Source organism: Thamnophis sirtalis, unplaced genomic scaffold, assembly GCF_051295495.1.
Source record: "Thamnophis sirtalis isolate CommonGarterSnake01/CBP01778 unplaced genomic scaffold, rThaSir2_p1.2 scaffold_4, whole genome shotgun sequence".
Classification (NCBI taxonomy): domain Eukaryota; kingdom Metazoa; phylum Chordata; class Lepidosauria; order Squamata; family Natricidae; genus Thamnophis; species Thamnophis sirtalis.
Window position 1 is genome coordinate 101,682,542 of NW_028261384.1, and position 14,363 is coordinate 101,696,904.

The 14,363-nt window shown below is 42.3% G+C and overlaps 1 protein-coding gene across 1 annotated transcript in view; it reads left to right on the forward strand.

Moving 5' to 3' along the window:
• The window catches only part of IGF2BP1 (insulin like growth factor 2 mRNA binding protein 1), a 72,293-nt gene that overhangs the window by 39,699 nt on the left and 18,231 nt on the right, over positions 1 to 14,363 (forward strand). Inside the window, exons 3-5 of the mRNA XM_014075005.2 lie at positions 9,229 to 9,277; positions 11,850 to 11,901; positions 13,415 to 13,478. Of these exons, the coding sequence (XP_013930480.1) occupies positions 9,229 to 9,277; positions 11,850 to 11,901; positions 13,415 to 13,478 (165 nt within the window). The remainder of the gene's footprint in view (positions 1 to 9,228; positions 9,278 to 11,849; positions 11,902 to 13,414; positions 13,479 to 14,363) is intronic.

Consider the following 14,363-nt stretch of genomic DNA (forward strand, 5'->3'; position numbering starts at 1 on the left):
CCAGCTAGCCGACGCGCATGTCCATGACGGAATTCAGAATAGTAGCTGGCCGCTGCGATCTTCCCGGTTCCGGTTCTGAGGAAGTGGACAAGGCCATGGGAGCGATGAGTGCCTCCACCTGTTTGCTGGATCCGTGTCCCTCCTGGCTGGTCTCGACTAGCAGGGAGGTAACACGAGTCTGGCTCCAGAGGATTACGAACTCGTCTTTGCAGGAGGGATCTTTCCCGCAACCCTTGAAGGAAGCGGTGGTAAGACTCCTCCTTAAGAAGCCTTCTCTGGACCCAGCTATTCTTAAAAACTATCATCTGGTCTCCAACCTCCCTTTCTTAGGGAAGGTTGTTGAGAAGGTGGTGGCCCTACAACTCTGACGGATCTTGGATGAAGCAGATTATCTAGATCCCTTTCAGTCTGGATTCAGGCCTGGATACTCCACCGAAACCGCCTTGGTCGCACTGACCGATGATCTCTGGCGGGCCAGGGATAGAGGACATTCCTCTATCCTTGTGCTCCTTGACCTCTCAGCGTCCTTCGATACCATCAACCATGGTATCCTTCTGCGATGGCTGGAAGAGGTGGGAGTGGGAGGCACCGTTCTATGGTGGTTCTCCTCTTACCTCTCTGACAGGTCGCAGTCGGTGTTGGCCGGGGGGCAAAGGTCAACCCCTAGGCCCCTTAAATGTGGGGTGCCACAGGGCTCAACCTTATCCCCCCTCCTATTTAACATCTACATGAAGCCACTGGGTGAGATCATTCGTCAGCACGGGATTAAATACCATCAATATGCGGATGATACCCAGTTGTATCTCTCCGCCCCAGCTCAGCATGGCGGTGGAAGTGATGGGCCAGTGCCTGGAAGCTGTCAGGGTCTGGATGGGAGTGAACAAACTCGCACTCAATCCTGACAAGACCGAGTGGCTGAGGATGTTGCCCCCCAAGGACAGCCCAGATAGTCCATCCCTAAGCCTGGGGGGAGGAAATTTATATCCCTCAGAGAGGGTCCACAACTTGGGGGTCCTCCTGGATCCGCAGCTGACTTTAAAACATCATCTGTCGGCTGTGACCAGGGGGGCCTTTGCCCAGGTTCGCCTGGTGCACCAGTTGCGGCCCTATTTGGATCGGGAGGCACTTCACATGGTCACTCACGCCCTCGTCACCTCAAGACTTGACTACTGTAATGCTCTCTACATGGGGCTGCCCCTGAAAAGTGTTTGGAGACTACAACTAGTCCAGAACGCAGCCGCGCGAGCGATATTGGGTGTACCAAGATACACCCACATTACACCTATCCTCCGCGAGCTGCACTGGCTCCCTATTGGTCTCCGAGCACGATTCAAGGTGCTGGTTATTACCTTTAAAGCCCTATATGGCCTAGGACCCGGATATCTGCGAGACTGTCTTCTGCCACATACCTTCCAACGACCGATAAGATCGCACAGGGTAGCCTTCTCCAGGTGCCATCAGCCAGACAATGTCGGCTGGCAACTACCCGGGGGAGGGCCTTCTCTGTAGCCACTCCGACCCTATGGAACGAACTACCCCCAGAGATCCGGACCCTACCCATTCTCATGGCCTTCCTAAAGGCTATTAAAACCTGGCTATTCCGGCAGGCCTCGGGCTGTTGACCTCATGACTGAGGTCCAGCCTCGATTAGACTGGGTGTATGATGTGGTTTTTTTAATCTGTGTTTCCTCGTTTTTTAACTTTTTTACTTTTTACAATGTATTGTTGTAAGCCGCCTGGAGTCCTTCGGGATTGGGCGGCCTATAAATTAATGCAATTCAATTAAAAATTCAAATGCGCACTCCAGTTTTGGCACTCAGGGCTGAAAAGGTTAGCCATCACTGATCTAGGATATGAGATGCAACTCACAGACCCACCAAGTTACAGTTTCCCCCTGCTGGGTTTCCAGAATTAGTTGGTTGATTATTGTTAGCATATCTTGCCAATCAAAGCTGTTGTAGGCATAAGTTCAATAGAGGATTTCAAAAGCTGGAATTTCATATAGGATGATGTGAAATGCCAGTTTTGTGTTTTGAATGACATTTTTGTATTTAAAATGGGGAACTTTGTGAAGTTTTGTGTTGGAAATTGTTACAAAATGAAGAGTGTTTTATACCCCTACTTGTTGTTATTATGTATGTATGTATGTCTGTAATAACAACGTAGTGATATAAAACACTCTATGCCATGTATTCATCCATCCATCTATCCACCCACCCATCCATCTATCTATCTATCTTTATGGTATATAACAAACATAGATTGATAAAGGTTGCCTGGATCCCAGAGAGCCATTTACTTAGTTTATTATGTATGTCTGGCTTAGACCCTGCCACAATTATTCTCAGTTGGACTAACTATGAACCATTTTTATCTATGAAGAATTTCTAGGAACTTAAAAAAGACCTCAAATGTTGAAATCATGAATCTTAATATGACGGTCAAAGACAGAACTGCCATTGTTCACATCCCAAATTTGGCTGTCCTATTTTACATATTATGAAAATTGAATAATCTGCCTATTCTCTGTTTTAAAAAATTTTCAGGTCATTTTGAGGAGAATAATAAAATCACAATCAAACAGAAAATCAATAATAGAAGCAAATATCTCTGATAAAAAGCTCTGGTTTGGGCAATAGAATATCTGTCAACTGGTTTGGGCAATAGAATATCTGTCATCTTCCAATTTGGAACATATTTCAATGTATCTTTATCAGATTATTTATTTGTTTATATGAAACTGAGAGTTTCCAAATAAAAATACTGTAGTAGCATGCCAACTAATTATTTCACCACTTTTGTGTGTCTTGCTCTATTAATGATAATTAATTGAAGATGATCTTTGGTGATTGATTGCTAGCACTCATGTGCTTTGAAGCCTTGAATGCTTATTGTTTGCTTGTAAGTGAATTTCTCCTCCTGAAACATCAGGGAAGCATCTGCTCACTTGTTCATATGTCTACTCTTCCAGTCAGTTACTGCTGCTGTTTCTCTTGCACTTTTCTGTCCTGACTCATGTGCTTTCTGGCACAATGCACCGCATTGCAACTGAGAATAGGCAAAAACAAAATATAAATGGCCTGAATGAAAACAGCTAAATCCAAGCACTGTCTAGCTCTCCAGGTCACATGGCTATCTCTAGTTATAGTGACTTAGAATAACTTATACATGCTGAATACATAGGCATACTTAATCATACTCTGCAGTACACGATGCTTAATTTGCAGTTTATCCCTATGATGCCTGGATTGTTGCAGTTTTTCTATCCCACAAAATGCGAGCTGAATAGGGATTTTCCTGTGCGCTGCTTGGAGAGTCGAAGCATGGGTTAAATTCTATCCTTCTGCCCAATGGACTGGATTGAAATTTCTGGCCACGCCTCCTTGTCTCCTCTAATATCCAGTTTTCAATACAGTCCAACCCATTCGGACATATCTTACAGTGTCTCCTAATTTATTGCAAATTAGTTAGTTTTACTTTGGTGTGAGAGTTTTTGGTTTGATTTCTTCCTTGTTTGAGTGAATGTAGTGAGTTATCTCTTTCCTCTGTCAGTGAGCTGGCTTCAGCTGAGGCAAGCACAGCTGTACCGCCCTGAGTCTTCCGAGAGTGGGCGGCATACAAAACTAATAAATAATAATAATAAATAATATCACGCGTGCTGGGCTTCCACCCGGGCGCAAGGAACGGCTTTTGCCTTTAAGCGGATCTTCATTTGTTGGCAACCCGCGTGGCTTGCCACTCTGCTTGTTTTCATCGTGTGGCTTGCTACTTGCAGCATTGCGAAGTCCGGAGCAGCGTTTCCTTGCCGGAGCCGATCAGCATGTTCCTCACTGGGGGTGGCCATTTTGGATTTTGATCTTCCGGTGGCCATTTTGGGTGTGAATCTTTCCCATACTCGTATTGTTGCCACTTCCAGCAGGGTTCTTGTGGCAGCAGAGGTTTGCTCATGTGTTGGAAGCAGTGAGGCAGCATTTCGGAGGTTTTTGGCTGCAGCCATCTTCCACGGAGCTCCATTATCTGCTGACCATTGGAATTGTCAACCACCTTCCATCCTGGCAGTGTCGTGACCGTTTTTTTGGTGCACACTTTCCCAGACTTCAATGAGGACCTCCCCAGCGACCATCTCTCCCACAGCATCAGAGTCTAGAGGTCGCGGAGCCATCGTTACCATGGCTGATGACCTCGTGGAAGCACTGGAAGCGACAGGCCTATCAACCATCCACCAGGTCAGATGCTTTAGCAGAAAGGTGGGCAGGGCTGCGAGGGAGACCATTAGAAGGACCAGACCCGGCAAACCCTATGCCGAAAAGGCCACTTAAGGGCCAGGATAAGGATGCCTTTAGGTGCCAGAAAGCAATTGAAAACAGATTGCCAAGGCCCAAAAGCAAGTAGTTGCCCAGGTTCATCAGTCAGCCCTGCCAGATTCCCCTGTTGGACAGGAGACTGCCCAATCTGCTATGTCCATTTCAGGCAGCGAGGGGGCCTTTAGTGCTCTATCCCCAGATGTGGCTTTTGCAGGGTCCAGATTCCCCTCTCCTTCCCTCGGGGAGATGCGGAACTGTTTGATTGTGAATTGGAGTCGGATGGGGAGAGCCCTTCTATCCCCCCTGGACAGGGGTTCACTTCACAGGCCCACCGTAGCGGGAACCTGCCCGGTGGAACACCAGGGCCTGGCACTCTTAGCGGAAATACACGTGCCGTGACTTCTAATGTCAACTCTTCGCCAGAGATCAAAATGGAAGCTGGCCTCAGTTATATTCAAGGGGGGCAAGCTGTTTGGGGAAGCCCTGGACTCAGTATTAGTTGAGAATAAGGACAAGCTGAAGGTCATGCCTTTCGTGTTGTGCAAACTGGACCGCAGGTCTTCGTCCTATTTTCGTCGCCAGGTTCCCCGCTAGGCTGATCCGCGGCCCAATACTTCCTCTTTTCAGTGATCGTACCAACAGAACCAGGATAGGCAGTCATTTTGGGATAAGAGTTACCAGTCCTTCTCCCAACAGCCATTTCGAGGAGAGTCTGGAAACAAACACGTCAGACGAAATAAGTGACCAGCATCCCAACCCTCCCATAGGGAGGTGGCTACATCTATTTGCCACCCGTTGGGAGGAGATCACCTCAGATGCATGGGTCCTCCAAACACTTCTATTAGGCCTGACATTGGAATTTCTGTTCCCCTCCTAGTGCCACTTTATTCGTTGCCCCACTCCAAAGTGTCCTATCAAAAGATGTCTCATGGAGGCCGAGATCAGTCATCTCAGGGAAATCAGGGAAATCGAACTGGTTCCCCCAGGTCAGGAATGCAGGTGTTTTTATTTCATCTTATTCCTAGCCCCTCGATAGTCCCTTGGACACGATTCCACACACAACATCTGCAGTGGTTTCTGCTCCCGATGCAGAGAGCCAATGGCAACAACTCCCTGACCAAGGTGACACTTCCTCCCAAGGTTCTTCACTCCTTCAGATGGTGGCAATTCCCATCCGTAACAAAGGGAACCTTCTTCAAGAAATCTGTCCGTCAGACCATCACGACGGATGCCAGCCTTTTCGGCTGGCTGATCCATTTTCGTACCCTGGTTGCACAAGGTCAGTGGTCACCTCACGATCCTTCTCACAACATAAATTTGTTGGAGTTGAGGGCAGTGAGGCTGGTTCTGCGTTGATTTTGACCAGACATACAAGGTCATCATATTATCGTCCTCACTGACAACATAGCAGCAAAGGCGCACAAAAACCACCAAGGGGGGACCAGATCCAGAGTAATCAGGAAAATTCTAGAAGAGGGAGTGGAAGTTCTACTGGTGGCTCCTTACCGGTGCAGACAGACTTGGTTCACCGATCTGACCTGCCTCTCCCATCGCACACCCCTGAAGAATTTCACAGGAGTCAGTCTCTCTCAGCCAGGGGGTGGTTCTTCACCCAGAACTTTAGTTCCTCAACTTAACCGTCTGGCACTTGAGAGAGACCTTTTGAAAAGGGCCGAGTTTACCAGCAAGGTTATCAGAATCATACAGGCATCCAGATGTCCGTCTACTAACAGAATATATGACGCCACCTGGGGTTCTTTTGCTGGTGTGCGGGTCGGCAAATTCAACCTACCACAGCTTCCATCCCATGGATCCTGGACTTCCTCCAGGAGGGCCTTGAAAAAGGGTTGGCCCCTAATAACCTGAGACACCAGGTGGCTGATGGAATCACCACCCTGATTCCATCTCCTACTCTTCAGCCTCTCAGCAAAAAAAATGGAAGTGCATATTTTCCTGCGCGGGGTTTCCAATCTTAGTCCTCCAATCGTCCACTGCTACTCATCCTGGGATCTTGCCACGGTTTTAAGGGTACTCTCCACTTCACCTTTGAACCCCTCTGCAACGCTTCCTTGTGACACCTGACTCTCAAAACTGCCTTTCTTGTCACAATCTTGTCGGCACGCAGGATCTCAGAGCTAGCGGTCCTGTCTATCCACAGTAATCTGTGCATCATCCATCTGAACAGGGTCGTTCTCTGTCTCGATCCCACCTTTCTGCCGAAGGTCAATTCATATTTTCATCATGCCCAGGAAGTTGTCCTTCCGATTTTTGTCCAAGATCAAAGGATCCCAGAGAACTTTAAAGCGGTACCTCAAGTGTACATCCTCTTTTCGTCGGTCTGAAGCCCTATTTGTTTCGTTTCAGCCGGCATCCATAGGGCGCAAGGTCACCTCGTCCATCGTGGGAAGATGGATCAAGGTTTGCATTTCTTTTGCCTACGAGCAACAGGGTAAACCAATTCCTCACAGGTCACAGCGCACTCAACACGGAGTGCAACCCCGACAGCTGCCTGGGCCACCCAAGCGTCGGTTGAGATCTGCAAGGCGGAGACTTGGGTGTCCCCTTCATTATTTGTCATTATTTGTTGGACAAATTTGTCTTTGCGGATGCTGCTTTTGGCAGAAGAGTTCTGCAGACGATTGTAGCTACCCCTTGATAGGGTTGGGTTATTTTTTCTCCCATCTGTGGACATAGGTTTACTTGGGTATGTTCCCCGCTTGAACTCTCCAAGCAGCGCACAGGAAAATGACCATTGGCTTAACTGAAGAGTCCTTTTATGTGCTCTGCGGGAGAGTCCAACCCCGCCCTGGGGTGAGACTTCCATTGAATTGGGTTGCTTCTAGTCGGTTGGATTCTATGGATTATACTCAATGGATTTACTACATAGTTGTCTTCGGGACCATGCCTTCATTGAAAACTGGATATTAGAGGAGACAAGGAGGCGTGACCAGAAATTTCAATCCAGTCCATTGGGCAGAAGGATAGAATTTAACCCATGCTTAGACTCTCCTGCAGTGCACAGAAAAGGACCCTTCAGATAAGCCAATGGTCATTCCCCCACCACCTATGAACATCTATAATGAATTAAAAAATAGAGGGACATAATATTTTTGCTCTCAACTAGGTATAGCATGTACTTGGATCCTATCATGCAAATAGACACTGAAAATATCAAACCTGGAGAGGTCTTTGTTTTAACAATCAGACAGCTTTTAGGATACAGAAATAGAATGGGAAGGATTTCTGCTTCCTTTCTCAAAGTTACCACTTGTCTTGAGTATTTTTTCAAATGATGTGGAAAGTTGTTTGGTTGGTTGGTGGATTGACTTCCTGTCTTCATTATTTTTACAAATAACTTGGGGCAGTGAATACACACAGTACTCATTCCTCCTCCTATTTCCTCCATAACAACAATTTTGTAAAGTTGTTTAGCCTGAGAGAGAGACCGAGACCGAGACCGAATCAACCATGTTTTCAGACCTCAGGCAGAACTAGACCTCAGAGTCTCCTGGTTTCTAGCCAGCATTTTAACCACTAGACCACACTGGTTCTTCTTACTTAGAAAATTGGAGACCAATCTCTTATAGATTATCTTCAGTTTGTGAATGTAGTAATCCTTCTTGCCACTTAACTCACCCTCCATTCCAGCTTTTCTTATGTGTTCAGTCTTGGTACGAATAAAAAGGTGTTATCATCTTGCCAAGGAGATGAATAAAATAAATGATAGAAAGTAGGGTATGATAAGTAGGAAATAATAGAAAGGAAGTAGAGATGCAAAACTTTTCATTTTATTACTTTCTACCTTTTTATGTCTTGGTTCTGCAATTACTTGAGAAACTCTATTTTTAAGCAAAATATGATGGTCAAATCAGGGTTGCTGATGGACATGGGAGAAAGATGTATTGTAGAAAAAGAAAACTTAGGGATTATGTTTATGTTTGGCCATTCTCCCACAATGTTGGTTTAATTTTGATTAATAGTTTTTTAATAGTAGATAATTTGTTTTTAACTGTTTTTGCTCTGGCATGCCTTCCAGAGTCATGTTTGTGAAATGGGAAGATATATAAATTGGCTAAATAAATAAATAAAATAAAAGTAGATTCGATTCGCTATTAAGTGAAATCCATCTGTATCAACAGAGAAGAACAGTGAGACTTAGTTTGTTGGATGTGGCAAAAGGGAACTTTTACTAAGTTTTATAGGAAAGAGCTCAATAAATATTTTCCTTACCAAAATATTAAATGTTTCATTTAATTCATTGAAGTCAAATTATAAATTCTTCCATAAAATTCTTCCTCTTTTATATCAGTATAAACTGTTTGCCCTTTAAATGGTCACCAAATGATTTGTTGATTTTTCTGTAGAAGAACTTGCAGTGTAGAGAAAGCTACTTTCCCACACTTTTTGTCGGGAGAGTTATAACTCTGATATAATATCCTGTGAGAAGTTGTAATGTATTCTCCATTTCTATATAAAGTTATGAACTATCTTCAATATGAAACATTTGTGCTACTTGTAAGTACATTTCTTTTACTGAGCTACCATAGTTGGATTGCAAATATCCAGACAACTGTTAGAAGGCAGCAGATTGTTAGAATTTTTGTATTCTTTGCTGACATCTAGAGGTCTTGATATATGATCACAACTGGGACCAGAATTTCCTTTGTCAAGCAAGGTGATTGTTAACCAAGTGGCCCCTGATTTTGTGAGCTTTTTGCCACAAATGTTAAATGAATCACTGCAGTTTTTAAGTGAATCACATGGTTATTAAACAAAACAAGCTTATAAATAAAATCTCATGATCATCTGAACTTTTATAAGATCTAGTATACTGAAACTATAGTATTGCACATAAACAATAGTTTCAAGGTAGAGCATGCTGCTAATTTAAATAATTTTCTTCCTCTTTTCTTCTTTCAATTAGGAGCCGTAAAATTCAGATAAGAAATATCCCCCCTCAGCTTCGATGGGAGGTAAGTCTGATAATATGAAAGAGATGTGGGGTTAGCACACAGCCAGGAATTGTTTTTATTTTTAAATCAGAGCTTTGGTATCTTTTGAGATTTGTGTTTCTGACAAAATATAAGAAAATCTCCTTCCTTTGTTTCCCATCTGTCTTCCTGCTGTGACATCTATTAGAGCAGAATAAGAAAAATACTACTATTTTAAACCAGATTTTCCAGTTGTGTTGAGTTATACAAATAAAGGCGGAATATAAATCTAATAATAATTCCTAGTTGATAGCTATTTCTTCTTTTCTATTGTATAAGGATTGAAAATTGTCCCCTATCCCAAGATCATCTACAGAATGTCATTGATCAAGAGTTATCTGATGTATTAATTGGCTTTAGAAAAGGGTGTGTCACTCAAGATCACATTGTCAATATTAGATTGATCATAGAAAAGGCACATGAATATCAAAAGGATATATATCAATTACAGAAAAGCTTTTGACTGAGTAGAACCCAATTAGCTATGACTGACCTTGCATGATATTGGTGTCCCAACCTATCATATTGTTGTACACTGATCAAGAAACAATAGGAGAACACTAACTTAGGCTGCACTGTAATAGTTAGCATGAATAAGATCTGGAATATCAGAGATATTGATATAAATACTAAAAACTGCCTATTTAGAGCAATAGTCTTCTCTATAATGATTTATAGATGTGAGAGTTGAACACTAAGAATGTCGGATCAAGAAGAATTAACACCTTTGAACTGTGGTGCTGATGTAAAGTATTGTGTATACCATGGACTTAGCCAACCAACAGAGAGGAACTGAAGTGTATAAAACTAAACACATCCTTAGAAGCCAAAATAACAAGATGACATCTTATTTACCTTGGCTACGTCATGTTGCAAATTCACTTGAGAAGCTAATAATGCTAGGAGCTCTTAGTGAAATAAGAAGAGGCAAGCAAAGAACATGCTGGCTTGATAACATCAAACCTGATACAAAGATGAACATCCAACAACTAAAAGAAGTTGTGCTTGATAGGTTAGCATGGAGAACACTTGCCTATAAAGTTAACAAGAGTTGGACATGACCGAATGGTTAAAATAAATGTTTCCTAAAAACTGAGTTCCCCTATAGCCCTGTTGGTGAACCTATGGCACATGTGCCACAGATGGCACGCAGAACCAACACAAGGCATTTCCCTGTCAGCTCCAGCATGCATGTGCGTCCTGGAAAGCTGATTTTTGGCCTTGATTTTCAACCATTTTTGCCCAATAGGGATGGAATTCCGGTTTGCGCATTGGGCTGCTTTTCCCCATCCGGAGGCTTTAGGGAAGCCGCCTGAAGCCTCCGGAGGGCAAAAAATGGCCCAATGGGAACCTGGAAGTCCGTTCCTGAACTCCCAGTTTGTGTATTGGGCTGTTTTTCACCCTCTGGAGGCTTTCCTGAAGCCTGAGGAGGGCAAAAAAACAGCCCAACGCACCTCCCGGAAGTCCAGAGGCTTCAGTGAGGCCTTTGCGGATAAATGGTGTGTGTGTGTGTTTGTGTGCACATGCGTGGGGTGGTTCTATGCGCATGCGCCGGGGGAGGGCATTGCATTATGGGTGTGGGCACGCACATGCGTGGCACCCTTCACTCCCCCTGCTTTTGGCACACCTCGTCAAAAAGACTAGCCATCATTGCCCTATAGTGACCAGTATTTGAAATCATGAAGTTATTTATCTTTGTTTAGCCTTGTAAAAACTAAGACAGGATATGGGTAGTCCTTGAGATATGACAGGTCATTTTTATGAATATTTGAAGGTACAACGCACACTCCAAAGCTACATATGGACCAGTTTCAAAGTTACAATTCCTGCAGTACCCCATGGGTACCAATTCCAGAGATAGTACAACACACACAATACTTCAGTACTATAGTGACAGGCTGCGTCACAGAAGAAACTTTGGGGAGCCCAAGGGACGGAGCAGAGCATGGAATATCTCAGAGTGGACTTGAAACAGTTGCCTACAACAAGAAATGACTAGTACCTCATAATCTGAAATTTGTTTACTGTGATAGGAATCAATCTAGACTCCCTTTTCAGGCTCCCACTAAGAATAGCTAATTGCAGAAACATGTCAGTAATTTCTGTGCGAACTTTGCCTGTTTTATTCATTACAACAAACTTGAAATAGAATCTAAGGTGGGAATCAGTTGCTACAATGTATTCATCATGTTTATCATTTATAAACCAATCTGTTTCAACATTTATAGTGTGTTCACCTGTCCAAATGTTATAGAACGAGACATTCTGGGTTTGTTCATTGGTCAAGTAAAGGCAAATGCGGAAAGGCTTGTAATAATGTATAATGATATTATTTGGATTTGAATTGCCAGTTGAAAGCCTTGGCTGTCTCTAGTTTTTGTTCTAGATTTTATAGACTTTTGGGGTAGAAAAGGGTAGAAAATACCTTTTCAGTTTTGTGTTGCTTTTTATAATTTTAAGCATGACTTAATCTTTCCCTCTTTTCTATGTCTGTGTTTGCGTGTCATATATGTGTATGTTTTTAACTGAGTAGTTTTTTTAAAAATCTGAATAGGTCTTGGATGGTTTGCTAGCTCAATATGGTACTGTGGAAAACTGTGAACAAGGTAAGTTTTCATGAGAAGATTTGGGAAATAGAGGTAGTACTTGACTTATGATGGAACACCCCCGCCCCAAGCTACTTATGACCCAAATCTGAATGGCCTTTTAACAGAAACATGACAACATTTTGGGCACTCAGCACCCAGCCCACATTTATGGCTGTTTGCAGCATACCTCGTTCACATGGCCTCAATTTATTGTGTTTTTGCTGAAAGCAGGCATTTACATCTAGTTTTTGGCAGAAACATCTCATTGCAAACAATGGATTTGTTTAATTACAACTGCAAAAAAAGGTTGTAAAATTAGATAAGTTACAGTGATGACCCACTTTATGCCTGTCGTGACTCACAATCATTATTGGCAAACTCCGTTGCAGTTGTAAATGGAGGAAAACCTGTATATCTGTCTGTATCTTAGTGACACAGATTGAAAGGAGGAATTTCTAGCCTAATCCTAAATTTGTTTCCTGCAAGGTAGTTTCACTGGACTCATAAAGACATACTTTTGAGGAAATATCTTTGTGCTATTTTTAGATTCTGATTCATCTGATCCTGAACGTTTGCTTAACAATGTATTCCAACCTCATTCCTTCAGTTGCTTTTAGTGTTTTTTTTTAATGTGTTTATTTTTCTTTAAGCAAATGTACTCCTTACATGCATTTGATATACCTTAAGATGCATTTAATATAGTTTTGGAATCAAGAACAGTGCTTGGACATTCTGAAAATACAAAAAAATATTGGGTAAAGTTAGTTCCAAATTGCACATTAGCATGGAAGGCAAGAATGCAGTCAGCTTGTATTGGAGTTCTCATAATTAAATTGTGAAGTATCTCTATGTGGGATTAAGAGTATTGCCGTACCCCTGCTTTCCTCACCGTTCATTGTTTTCCCCTACTCAACAACTCAAGCAATAATGTGGAAGTCGAACTCTTTACAGCCACATATGAAGGAAGCACTCTTGAGAACTGTAATTAGTTGTAGTCTAGTTGTGTTTAAATCTTGAACAATGATTCTTAATCAATACCTGGATTAAATTGTAAAGCTAAAATAAGGATTTCTAAATAATAGCAATAGCACTTAGACTTTTACACTGTTTCACAGTGCTTTTATAGCACCTTCTAAGTGGTTTACAGAATCAGCATATTTCCCCCAACAATCTGAGTCCTCATTTTACAGAAGGATCGAAGGCTGAGTCAACCTTGAGCCGGACTCAAGCTGCCAAGCTGCTGACAGCTGACAGTCAGCAGAAATAGCCTCCAGTACTGCCTTCTAACCACTGTGCCACCACAGCTCCTATAATGATGTGATAAATAATGTAATAGCCTATTTTTCTCATATATTCAAGCTATAATAAGTGAGGTTCACACATCCTACTGAACCAAAAATAAACAAATCATTTTACATGTATTTGTTATTCTTGGAAAAGTGGAGATTTAGCTACTAATTCTAAGCTATTTTAACCATAAAGGGAATCTTAACTAAACTACATGTATTTTTCTTCCTTTTTTATTTGCAAGTGAACACAGACAGCGAGACAGCAGTTGTTAATGTCACCTACTCTAACAGGGAACAGACCAGACAGTAAGTTTAAAGTGATTTATTGGTTATAGGTGTTTCTGGTTCAGTATTTTTGTGTGCATATAATCCTGCAAAGAATACTGAAATCAAAGCTAGCAGAAATATATTTATATTAGCTGGTTCTGACAGATTGTTAGATCTGCAACATATTTATGATTTATTTATCTAAGAATCTGTGTCTCATCTAATTATAGTCCATCACTTGTATGTTCATTGCTTCTCTGAAATCTTGGACACGATCAGGGAAAGATTCTCTGAATTACACATGTCTCTTTCTGGGGCTCTAGGAGAATATTTTTTTAAAGGAGAATAAATAGATGCTCACAATCAAGATATATTGTTAGGTACTGCTTATTTTTGTCTGGATATATTATTCCATTCTCTACTGGAAGAGAAGGAAGTTCTTAAAATCCTAGATTGTCACATATCGTCATCATCACCACTGTCATCCTTCTTTGTGGAGCAGTCCAGGAGTTCTTGCAGAAAAGGGTACTCCAAATAATTAGGGAAAACTGTAAGTGCATGTAGGAATGCTGCTTTAGTTAAATATTGCAAACCAGTTCGGATATGATCTCTGGCAAATTCCGTGACATATTAATTATTACTTAGCCATCTAAAAGCAAATGTTTCCTAAACAGAATTATTTGCTCTCCTTTCTCACTGCTCCACTATGTGGAGACAATGTGTAAAATTCATGGAACTTGGCAGGAGAATTTTAAACCTAGGTTTCAGATAACAGATTTTAACCGAGTGGCAAATGTACATGGGATGCTTGGTTGCATATAGATTGTCTCATGCTAGGTTATAGTTAATGTTAACACCCCATCTATCGTTAGCTTTATGAATTGCAGCCCATTATCAAAGCCATATACAATTCTTGATGTCTTT